At 61.1% G+C, this 22,908-nt stretch overlaps 3 protein-coding genes across 3 annotated transcripts; 2 read left to right on the plus strand and 1 right to left on the minus strand.

The window, feature by feature from the left end:
• The first annotated feature begins 917 nt into the window (after positions 1-917).
• On the plus strand, positions 918-6,913 carry LOC104328612 (C-signal-like). The gene is given in 8 exon segments (XM_075433404.1): positions 918-1,007; positions 1,009-1,062; positions 1,543-1,594; positions 5,208-5,395; positions 5,822-5,980; positions 6,266-6,376; positions 6,722-6,751; positions 6,753-6,913. Coding segments are annotated over 8 exon segments (768 nt in total). The 3' UTR covers positions 6,837-6,913.
• A 532-nt stretch (positions 6,914-7,445) lies between these two features.
• On the minus strand, positions 7,446-9,909 carry LOC142362910 (C-signal-like). The gene is made up of 6 exons (XM_075434085.1): positions 9,507-9,909; positions 9,148-9,199; positions 8,727-8,914; positions 8,291-8,449; positions 7,936-8,055; positions 7,446-7,646 (listed from the first exon to the last, which is right to left on the minus strand). Exons 1-6 carry the CDS (start codon positions 9,651-9,653, stop codon positions 7,533-7,535), a joined length of 780 nt encoding a protein of 259 aa, XP_075290200.1. The 5' UTR covers positions 9,654-9,909; the 3' UTR covers positions 7,446-7,532.
• Positions 9,910-10,336: 427 nt separating this feature from the next.
• Positions 10,337-22,860, plus strand: ACD (ACD shelterin complex subunit and telomerase recruitment factor). Its single transcript, XM_075433421.1, has 17 exons — positions 10,337-10,364; positions 11,035-11,140; positions 11,382-11,503; positions 11,588-11,819; positions 13,112-13,241; positions 16,171-16,295; positions 16,839-16,929; positions 17,535-17,614; positions 17,796-17,840; positions 18,375-18,409; positions 18,782-18,945; positions 19,121-19,208; positions 19,346-19,426; positions 20,101-20,199; positions 21,098-21,810; positions 22,208-22,284; positions 22,440-22,860. The coding sequence occupies exons 1-17, from the start codon at positions 10,337-10,339 to the stop codon at positions 22,501-22,503; spliced, it is 2,280 nt and encodes a 759-aa protein (XP_075289536.1). The 3' UTR covers positions 22,504-22,860.
• The last annotated feature ends 48 nt before the right edge of the window (positions 22,861-22,908 follow it).

Raw genomic sequence — 22,908 nt, forward strand, 5'->3', positions numbered from 1 at the left:
TGGAGCCGCTCAAATACTCGGGGAATAGTCAGCTCTGTCCCGTCTGCCAGGCTGAGCGAGCCTGGGCAACAGATGTGTCCTTTTGGGCAGGCCTGGGTGTGACAAACCCATCCCTGCTACTTTCCTTTTATGTCTTCCCCCACCTTGAACTGGTTGCCCCAATTCTTCCTTTTCAGCTGAGGCTTTTTACATGTCAGCTCTTTGTTTCTTTTAGCACCTTACTCACTTCTGCTTCCGAAAAATTCATGCCCCCAGGCTGGTCTGGGCTGCAGGAGCTTTGTTTTTGAAGGCACCTCTTAGTCTGATAAGCACCCAGCATTGTCCTTCGGCAAGGAGGTGACGGCTGTGAGCTTGGAGCCCCAGCAGCAGGCAGGTGGAGGGGGCTGCGGGGAGCTGGGGATCTTCTCTGCCTGCTCCTGGGTGCTCTGGGTGAATACGTTGGCACAAGCTGAGCCTGCAGTGTTAGAAATGCTCTCGCCACGCTTCCCAGGCTGGGCTTCAGATTAGCATCTCTGGGTTCAGCCTTCCCAAACTCACCCCTTAAACTGGGACATCGCTGGCCACAGCCCGATTTGGACCTGTTTTCCACTTGCTGGGAGTGTTTTCAAGTGCTCTTCCCAGCTCGTGGTGGAGGTGACCCTTCTCCATCAGTTACAGGGACTCCGGGAGCCGGGGCTTTAGAGGAGTGAAGTGGTGGGCAACTCGGTAACACCGGAGACATGCAGCCCCATGTGCCAAGATGACGGGGAGCCCTCGGTCCATGCTGGGACCCTGGCTCTGCGCGGGGCAGGCAAGGGGCCGGGGCTGGTGCTGGCACCGTCCCCACGGGCGCCCGGAGCCACACCCTGGGCTGTGCCCAGCTCGTCTTCATGCCGAGCAGCCGGCAGCGCGGCTGTGCGTCACCACCTGGCGCAGAGATGGCCGCGCTGGCTCGGAGCATCCTGGTGACGGGGTCCAGCCGCGGCATCGGGCTGGAGCTGGTGACGCAGCTCGCCGCCAGCCCCCGGCCCCCCCCAGCACATCTTTGCCACCTGCCGCGACCTTGAGGGTCCCAGAGGGAAGGTCAGTGTGGGTGCCGGGCACGGGGCTGGTCCCGAGCCAGGTGGGCAAAGGGAATTCGGAGGGATCCTGCCAGCTCGCTGCCGGATCTGGCCTCGGCTGGGTGGTCCGGCAGCGGGGGCAGGAGTGCTCATAACCCCCCAGTCCTGCGGTGATGGCAGTGCCTGATCGCGGGTGGGATGAGGCTGGAGGGGCAGGCACGGTGTCCGTGTCTTCAGCGCTGGCTCCCGGCCGTGCCGATGGCCGGCCAACCCCTTCTCCGTGCTGGGATGGTCCGGGACAGGGTGCAGCGCCTGAGCCCAGCAGCAGCCTTCTCCTGTGGCCTCAGGAATGCCACCCTGCGCCGTCCCCTGGGAATGGCCCTGCACGCCTTCCCCAGCAAAATCAAAGCCACCCTGGCCCAGCTCGAGCAGGGGTGGGAGACCCGGCCATGCCGCTGGTGACTTCTAACCTCCTCCCTTACTCCATCACTTTGTTTCCAAGGCCCTGCGAGAATTAGCTGCCCAGCACCCCAGCATCAAACTGGTCCAGCTAGGTATGGAGCAATCTCTCTCCTTGAGTCCAGCGTTGCTTCTAGCCCTCTGCTCGCTTCGGGGATGGGGCCGAGGGCGGCTCTGTCGGGCAGCCTGCCTTGGTGCCAGCAACCAGGCAGCTCCAGCCCTGCCAGGTGGGGAGGGGTGGGCGCACATCTGGGCAGGCTTCCGCCTCCAAGCAGAACGATCCTCTGGCTGGAAGCAGTCAAACCGGCTTTGGAGGCAGGCAGAGGTGGGTCTGGACACCTCAGCCAAGCAAGTTTCATGGGAAAGGCATGAGCTCTGCTCGCAAAGATGCTAAATGCAGTGCCCGAGCTTTGGGCTGGGACACACAGGTTCACAAAGCAAAGCAAGGCAAACTTACCGGGTGGTTCCTAAGTGGGAGGGTTGGTTTGGGGTCTGCTCGGAGGTGGCCATGGTCGCCATTTCAGGTAAAAAAGAGAGAAAATAAATAGGCTAAAAGGATGCATACGGGAAGTCTGGCCTTGTGATGGTGTTGGTATCCTGGGTTGATGCTCAGACCCAGAGGCATGCTTCGGTTTGGGGTGTCCATAGCCTGGACTGGGGAGGTGTCCTTTCCCTGCACCCATGGAGGCAAGCCAGATGCAGCAGTGTCAGCAGGAGAAGGTGGGGAGATGTCAGCAGCGCTGGGGAGCAGCAGGAGAAGGTGGCAGACAGACCTGGGCAGCATGGAGACTTGAGGGAGGAAAGGGAGAGCAGCCAGGGCAGCGTTTGGTGTTGCCAGAGTGGGGCTATTGGCAGGTAGGAAGCTTCCAGGGTGCTGGGCAGGGATGGGGGCTTGCTGGGGAGGACAGCGTTGGGGTGAAGCATGGGGAGATGAGGAGCACCAGGCTGAGGAACGTGGTTTCCTACAGATGTGTCTTGAGGAGGCAGACAGCGGTGTCTGAGTGAGCAAGGGCCACTCACAGCCACTTTTTTTTTAAAAAAGGGTTGGTTAAAAAACCCATCCAAACCCAAAAGGAGCGTTTGGGGGAAGCGTTTGCACCAGAATTGCCATCGCTGTGAGAAGCGAAGCAGGAGGCAGCCAGAGCTTCTAAATACTTCTGAGTATTTCCTTAGAGACAATAATAAGAGCGCTGAATCAAGGCAACGCAAAGACCATACGGTCAGTTTCTACCTACCTATTTATTTGTTTAAAAACACCTGAAAAGTTCAAGCAAATGTTTAGCATTTCTTAGTAAAGAAGGTGTTCCTGGAGTCAGGCTTTACAAAAAAAGGCAGCAAATCTCTCTCTTACTAAACAGATTATTAAAGTAGAACACCTTCTCTGTGATAAAAAATAGCATCTTTAAAATTACCCGTGAGCCCCAACTGGCAGTAGGTGATGGGAAGAGCACAGTCACCTTGCTCACCAAAGCACGGTCAACATAAAAGGGACATCTCAAGGGGCCGACCACTGAATAAACAACCTTTACAAAAACACATACACCCCAAGACCCAGACTGTCAATGAAGTCCCAAAATAAGCTAAAAAGCTACAAAACATCCAGCGACAACAAAGTATTTTTTAAAAAGATAAGCTGCTTCAGGCTGTTTTTCTCCATGTTAAGGCCAGGTTGGCTTCAAACCGGTAAGAATAATGCACTTTTCAGGAAGGAAAGTTGAAAATTAACTCCAAAATGCATTAAGACCTGTCGCTTCCCTTTATTCTTCCTTCCTTCCTCATCCTTATCCTCTTATATCTTCCAAGGAGACAAGAGCTTGTCCCTTCAGCAAATTTGGCTGGCCTAGCACTAGAAACGTGCTGGTCCTACACACCTGGCCCCTTGGAGCAATGGCTCGGCTAATCCAAAGAGAGCAGTTAATCATTCTCCAAAGCGACTGAAAGATCCCACGCACGTGGTGGAGCGACGGAGCCTTGAACTCCGTTCGATCATTATCCAAAGAGAAGTCACTAAAAGCACCCTGTGATATGTCCTGCAGCTCTCTGTGCGTGTCTTCTTGGATCCCAAGGCTCTGTTCCCTCATGTACAGCAGCTCCGCAGCAGATTATCTCACCAAATTCCCCAAATATGTTTTCGTGACACCTCTACGAAGGTCCACGCTGCACAAAGCAAGGTGGCATAAGCCCTGGGCCGCTCAAATGCTTGCTTACTACCAGAAAGCCACTGGGCTAGTTAAAAATGCCAGGAAAAAGGGTTGTTGCTCATCCGCATACAAAATACTCCAGGAAGGGAACCTTCAGCCTTGGAAACTTTTGCTAAGTCACTCTTGCCTAAGCGTGAGAACAGAAACACAGCTTGATGGCCAAAATGGTGCAGAAAAGCAATCAATCTAGCTCTGTGAGCCCCCCACCCAGCTCTGCGAGCCCCCCACCCAGCAGGCTTCCCAGATTAGCACCTGCAAAAAATGCGTGCAGAAATGTGCGCGGGGAGCAGAGGCACACCCCAGCATCCCCCTACGCATGAATATTCGTGGTTCGGAAGGGCTCGGTGGTGTCCTTGGGATATTGAAATTCAAGATATAAAGTGTAATGTTGGCCTAACGGGCCCATTTCAGACCCTGAAGGTGTTTAGATGACCCCTTCTAAATAAACAACGGCCGCTTCAGCAGGGCGAGCACCGGGTAGGGGATGCACATCCTAACAAGCAAACCCAAAAGCTGGACACAGCCTTAAAAAATACCACTTCTGCTGCTTGAGCCAAAAAATCCTGCAGTTAGAGCATGGCAGATTTTCAGAGAGATACCAATATTTAAGTGAAGAAAAAGGCCCCCCTGTTAGCACAATTTTAGGGGGGTCAGTTGTTTCTGGTTGCTTGAGAGGGATTGTCCCAACAGCCTGGCCGGAGCATCTCTAAAGATGGGAGGTTCAGATTCAGAGCCTACAAACAAATACTTGCAGGCTATATCCCAAACCTTTTCTTACGTGTACTCACCTCAGCTCAACTGCCAGCTCCAAATCCTCATCGATAACAACGTGAAGCAAACAAAAAAAATCTAAACAAAAGAAAAAGGGAAGGCTCTTTGCATGCAAACAGCTGCAAAGCTGCGGGAAGTTGTGCTGTGGAAGATCGGTTTAAGCACAAATTGTTTAAAACGGCGAAGATAGCTCCAGGTGGTCAGTCAGAACCGGGATCAACCAGAGAAGGTCTTCACCTAATTCAGCAATAAAATGAACGTGCCCCCACGATGTGAACAGCCCCTGTGACTGCGGTGCAAGGCGGAAGGACTCGAAGAGCGTAGTTAGGTGGTTGTTTCCCCAGAGACGGTGTCTTAAAGTGTTCGCGTCCGACTGTGCTGGCTCCTGGTGCGAGTACAACCGGGAGCCTCAGCGCGCGAGGACCAAGCATCTCTTGTGCAGCCATAAATTCCTTGAACACAAAGGGCAAACACAGCGAAGTTCTTCTCAGCAGTAGACACCACGTGACCAGAAGGGAGCGGAGTCATGGTTTAATTCAGCTCAGGCTGCAAACCCACGAGGTGAGGACAGACCAGTGCTCGTTTCATCGTGCTTAACACCCTCACCTGCTAAACCTGGTCCTTCCTTTCTGGATAATGCTGGTTTAACGGGAACCATTCCAGCCATGGCATGCTTTCCAGCGGACGCTGCGTGACCCGCTGGAGCTCTCCTCCACTGTGATTTTTGCCCTGGCAGACGTGGTGAACTTGGCCAGCATCCGAGGGGCCGTGCGGGCTGTGGGGTCTCATCTGAAGGACCAAGGCTTGAACCTACTCGTCAACAATGCGGGTGTCAGCTTGCACACCACGCTGCGCTCCCTGGATTCGCAGGAGATGCTCTCCGCCTTCGCCATCAATGTGGTCGGGCCACTCCTGGTTGCCAAGGTACATGTGGACCTTTTGGGATTCTCCTGCCTGGGGAGATGCTCCCTACGGCAAAGGTGCCCTCAGCCACATGGGTTCTTGCTCTCTCACATGATGGGGGCAAGGCCAGGACCGTGGCTCTCCCCTGCCTGCCAGAGGAGCAGGGAGGCTGAGAGGTGGCTCAGCCCAGCCCAGCATCTCCTATGCTTTGCTCCTCCCCAGCTGGAGCTCCTGCCTGTCCCGGGCTGGCTGCGCCGGCTCGCACCTTCCCCGAGGAAGGGAAAGGCTGGAGCCAGACCCATCCCTGGGGCATCCTCCCCATCCCCTGCCCTGCTGCCGGGGGGTCTGTCCTGCTGCTCGCCCATGGTCTGCGACAGAGACCTCCAGGGCGGTCCTCGGGCTCAGGGCTGGTCACGCATTAACAGAGCGTGGCTGTCTTTGTGCCAGGAGTTCCTGCCGCTGCTGGAGAAGGCGGCGAAGGGCGCGGGGAAGCGGGGGCTGAGCTGCAGCAGGGCCGCGGTCATCAACGTCTCCACCAAACTGGGCTCCATCGGGCTGTGCCTCGGGGTGCCGGAGGCCCCCATGTACCCGTACCGTGCCAGCAAGGTGAGGGGCCAGGGGAGGTGCGGGGGATGCTCTGCTGTGCCCCGTGCCCGTGGAGGGGAGCCCGTGGGGCACCCACCTGCCCCAGGCCACCCAGCCCCTGCCTGCTTCTCCCAAGCGTGAGCACGGAGAACGAGACCAGCAGCACCCGGGGCTGAGCCTTCCAGGCGGTTGTGCCGACGCTTCACCCCGGGGCAGAGGCCCACTTCCCACCTCCACAGCCCTTTTCTGGCTGGCAAATGCCAGCCCAGGCCCCGAGTCACGCTGGCACGGCAGTGCCTCTTCCAGGCTGCCCAGAACATGGTGACCCGGTGCCTGGCTGCAGAGCTGCGAGACCAGGGCATCTTGTGCGCGGCCATCCATCCTGGCTGGGTGAAGACCGACATGGGGACGGAGAAGGTACTGGGCTGCGCAGGGGAGGGTCAGCAGGACCCCCGCTGTACCCCCGGCTCTCGGGGAGGGCAGGGGATGTTGTGGGACGTGCTGGGCTGCCAGGACCGTCTCCCGCGGCCAAGCAGGCAGGGAGCAGGCAGCAAGCTGCAAAGTGCCAAGTGCAGGGGAGAGCCAGCCCTGTCTCCCCACTCCAGCACGGAGAGCAGAGGGGCGGCAAGGAGGAAAAATGACCCCGTGAGCACCCCGGGTGCTGCTCCCCGGGCTGTGCGCCCTCCAGTCCGCTCGAGCCCAGCTGCTTTCCGTGCCGGTGGTGGCCGTGGCAGTGACTCTGCGCCGCGTCCTCTCCTGCAGGCACCCCTGATGGCAGAGCACAGCGTGCGGGGGCATCCTGACCGTGTTGGCCGGCCTCTCGCAGGACACCTCCGGAGCCTTCCTCGACTGGGAAGGGAACAGCCTGCCCTGGTGACGGACCGACGGACGGATGGACGGACGGCGCCTCTGGCCCCTGCCGCAGCCTCCCGCTTGCCGGCTCACCCCTCCGAGTGCTCAGCCCACTGTCCCTCAGCCTGCCCGGGCTGCCGGGGAGAGGGGAAGGGCACGGGAAGCAGCTTCTCTCCCCCTCCCCACCCCATGTGCGGCCCTGCAGCCCCCCTGTACCCCCCGCCTCTGTAAATGCCGGGACCTGACTCCTCTCTGCTCCATCTCTGCAGCCCCAGCCTCAACCCCCCGGCCCAGCCCGGCGCACGCTCCCCGTGCACGGCCCAAACGCCGAGCGTCCGTCTGTCCTGCCTGCGACCCAGCACCTCCCGGCCGAGGGGAGAGGGCGGCTGGTCCCTGTGGCCCCCAGCCCCGCGGCACCCCAGGCTGAGCACAGCCCTGCGGGTGCTTGGGACGCTCACCAGCCCCGAGATGCGCCGGCATCTCCCTCCTCCCGGGAGAGGGGCTCTGCCCCGGCCCCAGGCGGTGGTCGCGGTGGCACAGGACCCGCAGGCTGTCACGCCTGGGGACCCCCGTGGCAGCCGTGGGCCGGGCACGGCCACAGCCCGGGGTGAGGAGCGGGGCTGCGCAGCAGAGCTGTGGCTCTGGGCAGGGCTTTATTGAGGACATGGGGCAGGGGGGACCACGGCACAGGGTCCTGCTGCCAGGAGGCCGGGCTGGCGTCTCACCAGGGCACAACATTCCCTTCCCAGTCCAGGAGGGTGCCGGTGTCCTTCTCGGAGAGGGAGCAGAGCACCTTCAGCATCCCTCGCACGCTGTCGTCAACCGTCAAGGGGGGCTGCAGGGCGGAGGGAGGAACAGGGTTGTGTGCCCACGGTCTGGCTGATCTCTGCCCTGGAGCAGCCGGGGCCGGGGGAAGGAGCTGCTCGAGGGCAAGGGGAAGGCGGCAGCCCCGGGCAGAGGTGACAAGGGGATGGGGGCACCTGGAGCCAGGGCTGGGGGTGCTGCCCGGGCAGGGATGGGGTGGGCAGTGATGGGATGTCATGGTCAGGGGCTCAGGGCACAACCCCCTCCCGTGGAAAATCAGCACAGGGGCTCTGTTGGACCCACCACGGTGAAACTCCTACCGTGAGTCCGCTTGAGCTCCCCATGTCGGTTTGCACCCAGCCGGGGTGGAGAGCCACGCAGAGGACGCCGTCCTCCCGGTACCCCAGGGACTGGCACTTGGTCAGCATGTTCAGGGCAGCCTGCGGGACACAGGGCAGGGACGGTGGTGGGAGGGGAAGTGGATGCGGGGGGACACATCCAGACCACGCGGCAGGGACAGGGCAGGGGAATGTGGTGTGAGAGGGACCCAGTGACCGGCGGGAGCTCAGTCACGGTGCGGAGACGTGCAGGGACTGAGGGGGGGATTGGAAGGCCTGTGGGATCGCTCGGCGGGGGACAGCGTCTGGGCTCACACCCAGCGCAGCGTGGCGGTACCTTGCTGCAGCGGTACGAGACAGCTTGCGCATAATCCCAAAAATAGACTTCCTTAATGGAACTCGCAGAGCTGGACATGTTGACGATGGCTGCCTTGTTGCAGCTCAGCGCTGAGCCTGGGCTCCCCTGGGCAGCCTTCTTCAGCAAGGGCAGGAACGCCTGCCAGGAGAGCAGAGGAGATGGGGCCATGCACGGAGGTGGCACAGGGGCGAGGACCAGCTCCTTCCCCAACAGGCAACGCTGGCACCAGCACCGCAGCATCCTCCCTCCTCTTCCCACTGCCACAGCCCACCAGGCTCCAGCTCCTGAGCTCCAGCCCGCGGCTCCGTGAGCTTCTCGTTGGGTGAGAGCCCATCAGGCACCAGCGCAGAGCCAGGACCCTCACCCACCGGCCCCTCGTGCCCCCGGGACAGCCCAGCTCCGGTGAGGGTCTCACCTGGCTCAGCAGCATGGGCCCAGTCGTGTTGGTGGTGTAGACCTGGGTCATGCTCTCCAGCGTCTCCGTATCAAGCGAATTCACCTTGGCAATTCCAGCGTTGTTGATGAGGAGGTTCAGCCCTGAGCCCCCCAGCTGCTCCCCGACTCTGGCTGCAGCCGCCTTGACGCTGGCGGGGTCGGTGACCTCTGCAGAGCCGACACAGGGCAGGTCGGTGTCCACGTCCCCATGGTGGCTTGGGGTCGGTCCCCTGTGTCCCCCCAGGGACGTGCCCTCAGGGCTGCCCATGGCAGCAGGGATGGCAGCACCCGGTGTCCCCGTGGGCACCGTCCCTCGGCACAGCTCCCTCCTGGCACGGGGCTCCCCGGGTGTGCGCAGCCAGGGGAACCGGGGCGAGGGACCCCCGCCTCGGGGCACCTACCGAGCCGGATGGTGACCAGGTTGGGGTGCTTGGAGGCCAAATTCTGCAGCTCCTGCAAGAGAGGGGACCGCGTGGGCACGGAGAGGCTGGAGGGGCTGCGCAGGGGCTCAGCCTTTCCCAGGCAAAGCCCACGTCGCTCCGGCTCCATCCCGGCACCGTCTCGCACCCAGCACCCTGCTCTGGCTGCCGTGCTCCCGTCGGACGGGCTCCGTGGTCCCCGCACGCACCAGCTGCCACTGTCCCTGTGCTGCGAGTGCCCGGCTGCAGCTCCAGCCCTTTGCCAACCCCTTCTCTTCTCCCACCTGCTGCCCTGTCCCTCCGTCCCCAGCACAACCCGCTGCGTCCCAGCGCGGCCTCACCTGCGCCCGCTGTCCCTCGGGGTCCCGGCAAGCCGCAAAGACCCACTTGGGTGGGTTTGGCAGCCCCAGGAGATGCCGGACAAGCCCCAGGCCGATTCCCCGGTTGGCCCCAGTCACCAGAGCGGAGCGGACGTGAAGCCCTGCCATGCTGCTCCGTCTGCCGCTGCACTGCTCTCGCTGTGACCCTGCAGGTGCCTTTCGCTATTCGGTTATCTCAGCCCGTGGCTCTAGAAAATTCTGTCTGCACTCTGGTCTCTTGGCTGTGGTCCATACCCAGGGTCCACCTTTCCCAGTGGCCAAGGACCGATGCCCAGTGTCCTGCCCTGGCAGGGAATGCCCTGGGCTGGGCGTCAGGAAAGCGATTGTTTTTACCTCCCCTGCTCCACCAAACCTGAGCCGCTCGGTTTTCCGGGCCAGCATTACCCCTGTTCCTGCACCAAGATGTCCCTTCCCACCGCCAGCCTCCCTCGGGGGACACCAGGCTCTGTCCCTCCCCTCGCCCAAGATCTGGCAGGCAAGGCCGGCCTCGCTGACCCTGCACAGTGCACTTCGTTGGCCTTAATTTGTGCAATGCCAAAGTCGGGGTCAGGGATGGAGCAGCCAGGACACGTGAGTGTCCCTTGGCCACCCCAGTGGGCTGGAGAGCCTAGAAACCATCCAGCAACACGTGGAACCCTCCAGAGCTGTCCAGATCAACCCCTTCCGGAGGGTCTGCTCTAACAACAGCTGTAGCATCTAAGTTGTAAGGGTGCTAGAAGGATAAAATTCAGGTTTGCCTCCCAGGTGGAACTGTGGCATGGCCGGGAATGGAAGCTGTGCCCAGGCACGCGATGGACATCCAGTCCCAGGGTGGCCCAGGTACTCCCCGGCTCGTTACTGCAGCGGGGAGGCACTGGACCGACCGATGGACTGAAATCCTGTCTGCCTTCCAAAGAAAACAGAATCACAAAATGGTGGGGGTTGGCAGGGACCTCTGTGGGTTACCCAGTCCAACCCTCTGCCGAAGCAGGGTCACCCAGAGCAGGCTGCACAGGACCGTGTCCAGGCAGGTCTGGAATATCTCCAGAGAAGGAGACTCCACAACCTCCCTGGGCAGCCTGGGCCAGGGCTCTGTCACCCTCAGAGTGAAGAAGTTCTTCCTCATGTTCAGCTGGAACTTCCTCTGCTTCAGTTTGTGCCCATGGCCCCTTGTCCTGTCGCTGGGCACCGCTGAAAAGAGTCTGGCCCTGTCCTCCTGACACCCACCCTGCAGATATTTGTAGGCATTTCTAAGGTCCCCTCTCAGCCTTCTCTTCTCCAGGCTGCACAAGCCCAGCTCCCTCAGCCTTTTCTTGTAGGAGAGATGCTCCAGACCCCTCCTCATCCTTGTAGCCCTCCACTGGACTCTCTCCAGTAGCTCCTCATCTTTCTTGAACTGGGGAGCCCAGAACTGGACACAGCACTGCAGATGGGGCCTCACCAGGGCAGAGCAGAGGGGGAGGAGAACCTCCCTCGACCTGCTGCCCACACTCTGCTTAACACACCCCAGAAAAACCTCTGGCTGGTGGATACAGGAGCTTCGGGACAGGCCTGCAGATCCCCCAGGAGCTCGGGCTGTGGCTGAAGTCACCAGGGAAGCACTTGACACATCTTGAGTTGGTTCCTTGGGAGAAGAGACCAACCCCTGCCTCACTACACCCTCCTCTCAGGTAGCTGTAGAGAGCGATGAGGTCCCCCCTCAGCCTCCTCTACCAGGACTTCTGCAGCCAGGCAGTAACCAGCTGTCCCGTTCAAGCGATTCCATCCTCCACGCGCGTGCTGCCTTATGCGGGGATCCCAACACATCAGCTTTTTTTCCCTGTCCAAACAAACGCTGCTGTCCGCTCTTCCGCGTAGCGCTCGTCCCGCTTGCCGTTGGACCTCACCGCGCTCGCTCCAGCCCGTGACGCGGCCCGGGGATGCAGAGATGCCGACCAGACCGAGCCCCGGCTTACGCAGCCTGATGGCAGCCCTGGCCCGTGCAAGGAGAGGCGTTCTCCGTCCCTTCACAGCGTGCCTGCGCATTTCCCGGGTTGGCTTGCGGGATTCGAGCAGATAAGCAGCTTTAACGCCGCAAGCGTGCACCAGCCCGTGGCGGAGGGATGCTCCTTCCCGTGGGGAGGACCTGGGGCTGCTTCCAGCTGCGGGAGCCCGAGCTGACCCAAACCATGCCCGGAGCCTGAGGCGGCCTCTGAGCGACAGCTCGCCGTCCCGCGCCAGCCCCGAGCAGGGAGCAGCAAAGGTGGCCGAAGAACGGGGGAACCTGTGGGTGCCTGGAGGAGGGCGAGGAGCCTGGTGCGGGCTGGGGGTGCGGGGGGGCCGGGGGTGCGGGTGGAGGGGGGTGCGGGGAGCACGGGGTGCGGAGGGGAACGGAGATGAGGCTGGGGGTGTGGAGGGGCCGGGGGTGCGGGTGGAGGGGGGGTCCGCGGGGGGACCGGGGGTGCGGGGGGGAACAGAGATGGGGCTGGGGGTGCAGATGGAGTTCGGTGTGCGGGTGGGACCAGAGATGGGGCTGGGGCCGAGGATGGAGTGGGGGATGTGGGTGGGACAAGGGGTGCGGGGGGGGGGGATTTTAGGGCGGGGTGGGAGGGTCGGGGCTGCTGGCGGGGTTTAGGGCGGGGGGGGGGGGGGGGGGCGCTGCGAGAGTGCCGGTGCTCTGGGGGGGGTGCCGGTCCCCGCCCCCGCCCCGCCCCGGATGCCGCGCAGCCCGCGGCCGCTTCCTCTTCCCGGGTCGGGGCTGGGCGCGGGGCCATGGCGGCGGCGGCCGCTTGTCCCGGCGGGGCCGGCGCGGGGGAGCAGCCGGGGGGCGCGGCGGGGCGGGGCCCGGTGCTGGGGCCCAGGTGAGGCGGGGGGGCCGGGGGGAGCGGCGGCACTGCTGTCCCCAGATCCTGCTGTCCCTGAACCCTGCCTGTCCCCGAGTCCTGCCTGTCCCCAAACCCCTGCTGTCCCCTGAACCCCTGCTGTCTCCAACCACTGCCTCTCCCCAGAGCCTTTCCTGTCCCCTAAACCCTGCCAGACCCAAACTGTGCCTGTCCCCGAGCCCCTGCCTGTCCCCCAAACCCCTGCCTGTCCCCTGAACCCTCCTGTCCCCCAAACCCCTGCCTGTCCCCCAAACCCCTGCTGTCCCCCAAACCTTGCCTGTCCCCAACCCCCTGCCCGTCCCAGCCCCTCTGCACTGCCCTTCTCCCGCAAAGAGAGACCCCTTCCCCCTTTTGCACTCAGGAGAGTGATGGGTAACGCCTGGGCACAGGAAAATAGTTATTGGGGGGTAATCAATGTGGGAAGCGGGGTGGGGGCCATGTCCGGAATGGGGTGGGGGGCTTGCGAAAGGCCTGACCCGCCCTGCCCGCAGCTCCGGCGCCCGCTGACGTCCCACCTCGGCGGCAGGAGTGGGACGCGGCAGGACCTGCACTCCCCAGCAGCGCGTCGTCCTCGGCACGGCTCCCCGAGGGTGGGTGTCCTGGCAGAGGAGCGAGGGGGGCTGGGCTGGGCTGGAGCTGTGTCGGGGGCATAAAACCGTTGCTGGGGTGGCGGAGCTTTGCAGCGTCCCGCTCTCCTGAATTGGTGCCTCGTCTCTTCTCCTGCAGGTTCGTCTATGAGAACAAAAACATGTCTTCTCCAAAAGTCTACGTCCTGCAGCCTTGGATCGCGAACCTCTTGGTGAATTACGAGCAGTTGGACGCCAACGAGAACCTCCTGGCTGGGCAGGTCCTGCGGGTAGGTACCAAGGGGGACTGGCTGACAGTGCCCAGCAGCGTTTGAGATCCAAATCCCTGGAAGTCTTCAGCAGTTCCCGATTCAGCATCTGTGGGTGGGTGACCCTTCCTCCTCAGCATCCCTGATGATGGGTTTTTTGAGGTGGAGGAGCTTTGCTTTGCCTATTCCTGGCGTCTTGCCGATGTTGGCACCCCTGGTATGTGTGCCCTGCTCCCGTCAAAAGAGTTTGTGGTCTCCAACATCATCTCTCTCCTCTCCTGGCCTTGCCTTCGCAGGCTGCCTTGCCTTCCTCCACCTCCTCTTCACATCCCATCCTTCCTTGTGATGGGTGGTCCTGACGGTGGGTAGCAGGAGGCAGACACGGGACTGGCTGAGGTGGCTGGAGCCTTGTCCAGTCTGGTGGTGAGCCTTGGTGGGACCACCAGCTCGTGGTCACGTGGATGCTGGCTCTTCTGGGAGAGCCCCTTGCATGATGATGCAGGACACAAAGCCTGCTCCTGTGTAGTCCCTGGGGAGTTTTCTGTGCGGCGCTGGCGATGTCTTTTGATGTTTGATCTGTGCTACGAGGCAGGAGAGAGCTTCGGTCAGGGGCCCCTTGCCTGTACGAGGCCTGGTGGGCAGCGGGAAGGAAGCAGGAGGGGAGCAACCGAGCGGGGTCCATGCTGCTGGTCGTTAGCTGTGGACCTGGGGGGCCTGGCCGACGGTGCCGTGAGACAACCGGGTGCGCGAGGAGATGCAAGACCTGCATGGGCAGAGCGTGTGGCTCCTGCCTTGCGATGGGTTGTGGTCGTGACTTGGGTGCTGGGGAGACCCAGCTCCAGTGCTCTGGTTTGCTGTGCTCTCGCAGCTCCTGGATCCTTGTAGCAGCATCCCACCACGGACAACGTTGTTAGCAATCTCCTGATGTCTTCTGTGGATGAGATGTTTGAGGCAAGTCGGGTGTCTCCTCACTACCAGGGAAAGGAGGGAGAAAGATGGATGTTGCGATTTAGATGGAAGGAGAAAGGACATGGGGAGGAAGAAAAAAAATGACAGCGAGAGGTCCCATTCCCCATCCCGTCTGAGGACACGGAGGTGGTGAAGTCACTAGTTCCCTACTTCTTGGCCCAGTCTCTGCTCCTAAGCAGGAGATCTCTTGTGCCTGGGCCAATGAAGACCCAGCAGTGAATGAGTGGATCTGCTCTAGGGCTCCAGAGATTAGGGGGGAGAGTTCCCTCAGCGTGACCACTCTCCAACCTACACCCAACTGAGTCCTCCCCAATAAATGAAGGGTGGGAGCGTATCTTGAGCAGCAGAGCCTTTCTCCCGTGTGCTCTGGGCTCAGCCATGCCTGCCTTCTTCTCTATCTGTTTCAGCTCTATAAATTGCAAACCTACCCTCTTTTTTATCTTGTTTTTCACCCAGTCCTGCGAGCAGCCCTGCGAGCTGCGGGTACTGGTGCTTTCTTGCAGCGTACTCTAAGCCACCCCACCTCCGCTGGGAATAGAGTTGCCCACAGTGAGTGAGGACGTGGTGGGACTGGCCACCTCCTCGCTGGGCTTCTCCCACCAGGGCAAGGGGACACGGCCGGCGGGGACTACTGGGTCCAGTGAGGAGCATCCTCCGACGGGAGCAGCATCCTGGTGGTATGGGCATCCTTCAGCCCAGCAGCGAGCCTTGTTGTATGAGGAGTTTGAGCAGTAGGTTTGGCGGGCTTTTGTCAGAAGGTCCCAGATGGTGACTGGTCTTTTCAGCACGTTGGGCACCTATTCAAGGATGTGGGTGCACCCCTTGTCAGATGGAGGTGGCTTTTGTGCATGGTAGAACGTGTGATTTCGCGTCCTGTCTTTGTGCATCGTGTCCCAGCATCACCAGTCAGGTGAACGACGTATGTTGGAATGTGACCAAACCGTAGATGTGTACCAGGAGAAGCTCAGGACTGTAGGCATTAGGACAGGCCAGGATGGATCCACAGCTCCCAGCCCACAGAGCAGGCAGGTAGGAGACTTGGTGGAACAGTTTATTGCTTCCTTGGGGGCTGTTTTATCACAGAATCACAGAATGGTTTGGGTTGGAAGGGACCTTATAGAACGTGTCATTCCAACCGCCCTGCCACAGACAGGGACCCCTGCCCCCAGCCCAGGGTGCTCAGAGCTCCATCCAACCTGACCTTGAACACTGCCAGGGAAGGGGCAGCCACAGCTTCTGTGGGCAACCTGGGCCAGGACCTCACCATCCCCATGGTGAAGAATTTCTCCCTTATCTCTAATCTAAATCTCCCCTCTTTCAGCTTGAAGCCATCACCCTTTGTCCTATCACTCCATGCCCTTGTCACAGCCCCTCTCCAGCTCCCTCGCAGGCCCCTCGAGGCACTGGCAGCTGCTCTAAGGTCTCCCCGCAGCCTTCTCTTCTCCAGGCTGACCAGCCCCATCTCTCCCAGCCTTTCCTCACAGCAGAGGGGTTCCAGCCCTCGGATCATTGCTGGGGCCCAGTTTCGAACCACAGCTCTGCTGTTGTGTCCCAGCATGGACATGGCTTAGTAGACGCTCAGGGTTGCTGCGCCAGGAACTTCCTTGAGAAGGGACCAGCTGTAACGATGCTGCTGGTTGTGCTGCTCTCTGTGTGCCTCTGCTTTGCAGAGGAGCATGTGTCCCAAGCCTGCCCAGACCCCTTCTGCCTGGATTCCTGCTGCTGCTTTGGGTAAAAACACGCTTGGGTGCGGCTCCTCTCCCTCCTTGCCTCCGACTGCTCGCTTGCATGATGCGGTGTGGCTCTTGTTCTGTCTTGGTGTGGAGCCTGCTCGGTCCAGCTGGGAGACCTGGCTTGACAAAGGACAGTGACCTGCTCTGCTAAGAGTCCAGGCCCTCACCCAGGCGTGGTGTCTGGTCCTTGCTCACGGAAAAGCCTGCAAATGAGATTTCTTTTTTCCTCCCTCCTGATCTCTTGATAGGTTTTGAGTGACTCGACTCCTCCAGGCCAGCCTGGGGTCCTCCAAGATGCCGTCCTGCAGGTCTCCGATGGGTCCTACTACATCCGCGTGGTCATTACGACCGAAGCTCTGCGAGCAGAGGAAAAGTGGGTGCCACTGTGGCTCGGCTGTGGCTGGGACAGCGGTTCTTCACAGCTGCTAGTGGGGCTCCGGCCTGGGCTTGTTTCAGGTTGCGTTAACCTGAAGCAATCGCAGGGTGGGAAGTCTGCGTGGAAGGGTTGCTAAGAGAAGAAAGCCGGCACTCGGGGCTGGCTAGGATGGGCAGGGGTCGATGCCAGAAGCTGCAGTGCCGTGTAGACGTGGTTAGAAAGGACCAAAGAACTATTTGGCTTAGTGAAAGGAGCCAGAGCTTTAACCATGGTAGCCTGGGCTGCTCCTTCAGTGCTGGCCTCAGTTTCCCCATTTGGGCAGCCCTAGACCTGTCAGGGTGCTGGTAGTGGAGCCGAGGATAAGCAGCAGGAATAAGTTGGAGGAACCAGGAGCCCTTTGCCCCGATGCTCATGCTGAGCCATGTCCCACCGTGCCCCGATGTGGTTGGCATTGCTGTCTGGGGAGTCCCACTGTGTGTCTGGGTGGTCCAGCTCCATTCTTCGTCTCTCCAAGATGTTCCTGCTCTGCTCTTTTTCTAGCACCCACATGCGGCTCAGGCTTTCCAGCCTTATTTGCAGGATTATCGTCTTGCAGAAGTACACCGTGTGTTTCCGGGAGGAGGCCAGGCTGGTAAGCGCTCGGATTCGGAGCCGAAGCGATGCGTTCCTTGGCCTTGCCTTGCTTGCTGCCTGCTGACCTGCTTTGGGCTGCTCCCAGGAGCTGGAGGCAGATGAGGGGTGGCCTTTCTCCCCTCTTCTCCCATGTGCAGCTCCTGGGAGGGGCTGTGGCAGTGACGATGGCTTGGCCTAGCACTGGGGCAGGGGGTGGCATGAGCCCTCCGTGGGGACACGGTGTGTCTGCCCTGGGGCCACCCGGCTGTACCTCCGGCTGCTGGAGATCTGTGTGGACCCTTGGTGGTGGAGCTGCCCGCTGTCACCTCACAGAATCACAGAATCACTGAGGTTGGAAATGACCTCAAAGATCATCAAGTCCAACCATCACCCCAGCACCACCATGCAGGGGTTCAGGAGCGTCCCCGTGGCCTTGTGGCGGCTCTTGAAGAGCCGTAGAATGATGCAGGAGGTCACAGACCCCCCGCTGAAGGGGGTTTTCCTCTGCGGGGGGCCCTTCCTTTGGCAGGAGGGCTGGTGGCAGAGCTGGGGTGGGTGCGGGGGTGCTCGCTGGCCCCGGGGGAGCAAGGCAGAGGTGCCTTACGGGCCCCATTTTCCCCGCAGGAGGACTGTGAGTTCTACCTCACGGCGCAGCGGTTCATCGTGCTGCCCATGGAGAGGCAGAGGCTGGATTCATCCGATGGGTACGTCCCACGGGGCGGGCTTCCTCACCTCCCCGGCGTGGCGCTCGCCCTGGGAGTCCCAGTGCGGGCTGGACGCGGTGGGGATGTGTTGCTCTTCGGAAGAGGAATTGTCTCCATCACGAGCTGTGAAGGAAAGCGGGGAGGCGGAGGGACTCGGTAACTGGCTTCTCTCTTGCTGCAGGAACCAGGAGCCCTCTGTGCTGCAGAAGATAAAGGAGCTCTGGCTGTAAGTACGGGGCTGGCCATTGCTGGGGGATGCCTCCAGCCACCGCGACGAGAGTGGGCAGGCTCAGAGTGGGGCTGGAGCCAACTGGCATGGGCAGGCGGGAGCTATGGCAGCTCCTGGTTCACCTGGGGGACTCCCTGCCCTGGGATGTGGCGGAGCGGAGCAGACCGTGAGATCCTGGGGACTCGGAGGGCTCTCCAGCCCAGGCTGTGCCGTTGAGCTGGCTGGAGAACTTGCTTCTTCCTGCCATGGGCAGCGTGGCCTGGTGGGTGCATCCCTGCGCAGCTCATCCTTCACGCTTGGAGACCCAACGGTGGAGATCCTTGGTCTCCATCGCTCCATCTCTAGGAACGGGGCACCCAGATGGGTATTCCAGGGATACCGAGCGGTGGCTGGCCCTGGAGGGGAATCCGCTGCTTCCACAAGCCGCTTCTCCCAAGGCAGGGTTCTTGATCCGCAACCAAGAGCTGCAGAGGGCTGCTGGCCTGCACCTGCCCCAGCCCTGATCAGGGTTTGTCTTCTTGGTCATTGCAGGAGGAGTCTCGCTCTAAAGAACGTGCCCAGCTCAGGTAAAGGGATGTGGGGGGCCGCGATGTTCTGGGTGCTTGGCGGGGCTCCTGGCTCTGCTCAGCTCGGTTTGTGTTAGGCAGAGGTAGCACAAACGTGACCCAGTCTCACAAGGTGACGTTGCTAAGCCCAGAGCGGGACAAGATTGCACTGACAGCTGAAGCAGGGTGCTCGTCCATGGCCACACTGCTGCTCCAGGACCCCTGTGGAGAAAGAAAAGATAGTTCCTAGAAGCAAAGGAGATGCAGAATTTTGTGTGTTTCCACAGGTTCCAGTGCACATGACAGTCGTACAGCAGAGTGAAAGCATTTGCAAGCGAGGCTTGCCTGAGTTAAGGTGTCTTCTCCACCAACACTGGTGTGTTCTCGCTCCAGAGCCCTCCATCTCTCAGCTGATCGATGCCATAGGACAGAACCAGCTGGAAGTTTTGAAGGAAAGCGCTGAGGAATGCTTGGATTTGCGGGTGCACAAGGAGACCCTGGCGGCGGTGAAGGACGAGGTTCCCGTCACCCAGTGGGAGGCAGAGCGGAAGAAAGAGGTGGGTCTGGCTGCTGAGACGACTCAGGGTGGGGACCTCACTCCAGGGGGGTGGGAGAAGGAAGGGGAAAGGGTGGTGGGCGAGGGTGGAGGTTTGCTGGGGAGAGCGATGGTGTTCAGCTACGGGTGAGCTCCTGCGGAGCCCAGCGAAAACCATGGGACACGTCTCATTTCAGCGAGATGAGGACGTCTTCACAGTCCCGGCCAACAACCTGGTGATCCCTCCCGAGAAGGCGGTGGTGCCTGGCGATGCTCCCAAGGCAGGTCAGTGCCGGGGCTTGGTCTGCGGGGGTGGCAGGTGGGCAGGTCAGCGCCCACATGTGCGAAAGAAGGGTGGGGAGAAGAGTTCCTTGGCTGCACCCTGTGCTGGGGTGCAACTGGCAGTGCCCCTTCCATTGCAGGCACAAGCGAAGCAACGCCTGGGAAAAGCGGCGATGGGAGGACGGTGCCCAGCGACCCAAGCGTCATCTCCCAAGCCAGCTGTGAGTAGTGGGAGCTGCAGGTCCCATCCGGCCTCCTATAGTTTTCCTCTGAGGTTGGCTCAGCCTGTCTTCTCCTTGGATTCAGCAGAGGAGGTACCAGCATGGCCAGGTCTTTGGGAGACCAGGACTCCCAGCCCTGCCTTCAGCAGGCGGGGAAAGGTCCCGTTCCTGCAGCCTCCTGAAGCTGAGCAGCTTCGATTGATTGTGCTGGGAGCACAACTAATTACTATTTTGTCCTTTTGATGCCGTCGCAGAGCCCAAGTCGCCTGCCTGAGTGTGGGCTCTTGGGCTGTGCTTTGGCACTAGGATGGGCTTGTGTCACCTTCACTGAGCTCGGTGTCACCAAGCTCTGCTGCAGAAGTACCTGCAGGAGCTCCACATAGCAGAGGAGATGATGGGAGCTGCTGTCATGGGCAGTTCAGGGTGTAATAGAAGGTCTTCCTTTGCCTGCCCGCTCTGTGGGCAGCGTCTGCCTCCTCGCTGCCTGCCAGAGGGCTGGCAAAGGGCATGGAAGGCTCGAGTACACCCCAGCTTTGGGTGGAGAGGGCTCTGAGAGCTCCCCTCGAGTGCCGCCTCTGTCCGAGACCCCATGCACAGTTCTTAGCTACTACAGGGCTGGGAGCGGGCAGCTGCTCTCCTTGCCCCAAATCAACGCCCAGACTTGGTCGTTGCAGCCGCAGAGTCAGCAGCCTTGTCAGAGAGCTCGGAGGGATCCCTGGACAACCCCTGGAACAGGCTCCCTGCGATGTCTTTGACCCTGAACTCTTCGGATGGTGAGTGCCCATGCCCCTGGGCGTCCAGCCTGCCTCGCCGGCAGGAGACAACCCGCTCTCCTCTCACTGGGTGACCACGCAGCTCGTCCTGGATGGTGGCTTGCTTTCCCCGGCCAAAAAGTAGTGCTGTGGTGGTCCCATTGCCGTGTGCATGCGTTGCTCCAGCTCTGGTGCTTTCATACAATCATTAAGGTTGGAAAAGACCTCCAAGATCACCAAGTCCAGCCGTCACCCCAACCCCACCACGCCTGCTCAACCATATCCCAAAGTGCCACATCCACACGTTTTCTGAACGCCTCCAGGGATGGGGACTCCCCCACTGCCCTGGGCAGCCTGGGCCAGTGCCTGACCACTCTTTCAGGAAAGACATTTTTCCCAATATCCAACCTAAACCTCCCCTAATGCAACTTGAGGCCATTTGCCCTTATCCTGTGGCTGGTTCCTTGGGAGAACAGATCAACCCCTGCCTCACTACACCCTCCTCTCAGGTGGTTGTAGAGAGTGATAAGGTCTGCCCTCAGCCTCTTCTCCAGGCTAAACAGCCCAAGCTCCCTCAGCCGCTCCTCCTCAGACTTGTTCTCCAGACCCCTCCCCAGCCTTACTGCCCTTCTCTGGACACGTTCCAGCACCTCAGTGTCCTTCTGGTAGTGAGGGACCCAAAACTGAAGACAGTACTTGAAGTGTGGCCTCACCAGTGCCAAGCGCAGGGGCACGATCCCTGCCCTGACAGTGTCAAAGTCCTTGCTAAAGTCCAGGTAGATGACATCCACAGCCTTTCCCTCATCCACTATGCAGGTCACCTGGTCATAGAAGGAGATGGGGTTGGTCATGCCCAACTCAACGTGCTGGGGCAGGCCCCGCCGCCTACCCAAGCCCACCATGCGTTTTCTTTTCCCAGAGAAGACCTTTCAAGATGACCTTTCACCAAAGACCCAGCAAGATGTGGCTGCTGACAGCAACACCCCCGACTTGCTGGAACCGTGCAGCCAGGACTCTCCCGAGGGCTTGCCGCAGGGCGAGCCGGTGCAGACCTCCTCTCCCTCTCTGCTCCACTCCTACGGCAGCCCCAGTCCCGCGGAGACCGGTGCCACCGGGGCAGCGTCTGTGGCAGAGACAGCCTGCGATGCCCCCAGCCCCGCTCGAGGCCCGCAGGTATCGGGGGGCTCTCAGGCCACCCTGCCGTCTCTTTCTCCGGCTTTTCCCGTCTTGCCCAGCACCCGCTTGCAAGCCCTGGCCGAAGGGATGCCTCACAGGGAGCAGGCGGACTCCAGTGGCAGAGCTTTCCCCCCAGACACGTTGAAGCGGGGTCTGGCTCGTGCCAGGACCCAGGGTGGAGGTGCTGCAGGTGCCAAGAGGAAGCTGCTGGCCGGAGACGGCCAGGCCCTGCCAGCCCTTGGTGGGCAGCAGCATCCCCGAGGTGCCCCGTGGGGCAGCGGGAGAGACCCGGGCGGGAGGGGGGGGTCCTCGAGCACGCAGAGCGCAAAGAAGAGCAGAAAGGAGGAGACGGGGCTGCGGCGTGGGAAGCAGCTCTTGGAGGAGGAGGAGGAGGAGCAAGCATCCCCAGTGAGCGGCTCCAGCTCTGGGCCGGAGCAGCGCAGACCTCTGCAGCCGGTAAAGAAGAAGCAGCTGGGGGGGTCCCCTGGGGGGGTGGTCCTGGGGGAGGCTCCCTGTGTCCCCCCACTGCTGGTGTCCATCCCCAAGGCTCCGGGTCCTGGCTGGTGGGGATGGGGAGCTGGAGGCAGGCGGGGATGGTGGCCCCAACCCTCCCAAAGATGGATCTGGTGCACTGGGTGAAGATGGGGTTGAGCCCAAGCTGGGTGGGCACCAGCCCTTGTCAGAGCATCTCCCAGCTCTCCAGGTGAAGTAAGGCTGGAAGAGCAGGACAGAGCTGAGGGACAGACTCTCGAGTTTTTGTGGGTGTGCTGGGGTCTGGAGGGCCGTGGTGGGGCTGTGCTCTGGGCTTTGTGGCTGGGGCAGAGCCGCCTCACCCTCCCCTTTGCTTCGGCAGTACGTGCAGGAGCGGCCGTTCCAGTACAGGTACGAGGCGCCGAGCCCCGAGCTCTGCGAGCAGATAAGATCGATCAGGTCAGTGCAGCCATGGCCTCGTACGGCTGTCCCTTGTCCCCCACGACAGCTGGCCCCAGGGGACACGGATCCCCACACTCTGCCTTACCCCTCGTCACCGGGCTGTGCAGCGATGCATCCTGTCTCACGCTGGCTCTCCTGGTCCGGTTCCGCAGGATCTCGAAGGCGATGCTGAAGTGGGCGTGCTGGATCCTCACAGACGGGGAGGTGGACTCCTGAGCCCAGCCCGTCCTGCCACTCCTCGCCAGTTTGGCCGCAGCCATTTAGGAGGAGCAGTTGGGGGAGGGATGGGAGGATGACGCCAGGACCCCCGTCCCCGACGGGACCGCTGAGTTAGTTGGCCTGGCCACAGAGACCCTGGCTCTAGGGGTGCTGGGGACATGACCTGTTGAAGGCCAGCACCCTCAGCACTGAGCAGGGGGAAAGCTTCTGTTCAGGGGTGCGGGTGCGTGCACCGGCATCCCTCTCCCGCCTCTCCCTCTCCATTCTTTCCAAACGCCCTGGGAACAAGAGGTGACCAGGTGCCGAGGCCCCGCTCCAAAGGCAGCGCAGGAGTTTGGATGTTTTATTAGTTGGCACAGGTAGGGTCCTGCAGTGTTTGTTATGAAAATTATCCCACAGGGT

This window comes from Opisthocomus hoazin, chromosome 12 (genome assembly GCF_030867145.1).
Source record: "Opisthocomus hoazin isolate bOpiHoa1 chromosome 12, bOpiHoa1.hap1, whole genome shotgun sequence".
Classification (NCBI taxonomy): Eukaryota; Metazoa; Chordata; class Aves; order Opisthocomiformes; family Opisthocomidae; genus Opisthocomus; species Opisthocomus hoazin.

Bases quoted from the DNA above. Each gene is read 5' to 3' on its own strand.
- ACD (XM_075433421.1), top strand. From the start codon at position 10,337: ATGGACATCCAGTCCCAGGGTGGCCCAG. The intron at 11,504-11,587 runs GTGCAAGGAGAG...GCAGATAAGCAG, and splicing joins CCTGATGGCAGCCCTGGCCC to CTTTAACGCCGCAAGCGTGC. The intron at 19,427-20,100 runs GTGAGTAGTGGG...TGGTCGTTGCAG, and splicing joins CGTCATCTCCCAAGCCAGCT to CCGCAGAGTCAGCAGCCTTG.
- LOC142362910 (XM_075434085.1), bottom strand. From the start codon at position 9,653: ATGGCAGGGCTTCACGTCCGCTCCGCTCTGGTGACTGGGGCCAACCGG. The intron at 8,450-8,726 runs GTGAGACCCTCA...CTCTCCTGGCAG, and splicing joins GGCCCATGCTGCTGAGCCAG to GCGTTCCTGCCCTTGCTGAA. The intron at 8,056-8,290 runs GTACCGCCACGC...TGTGTCCCGCAG, and splicing joins TCTCGTACCGCTGCAGCAAG to GCTGCCCTGAACATGCTGAC.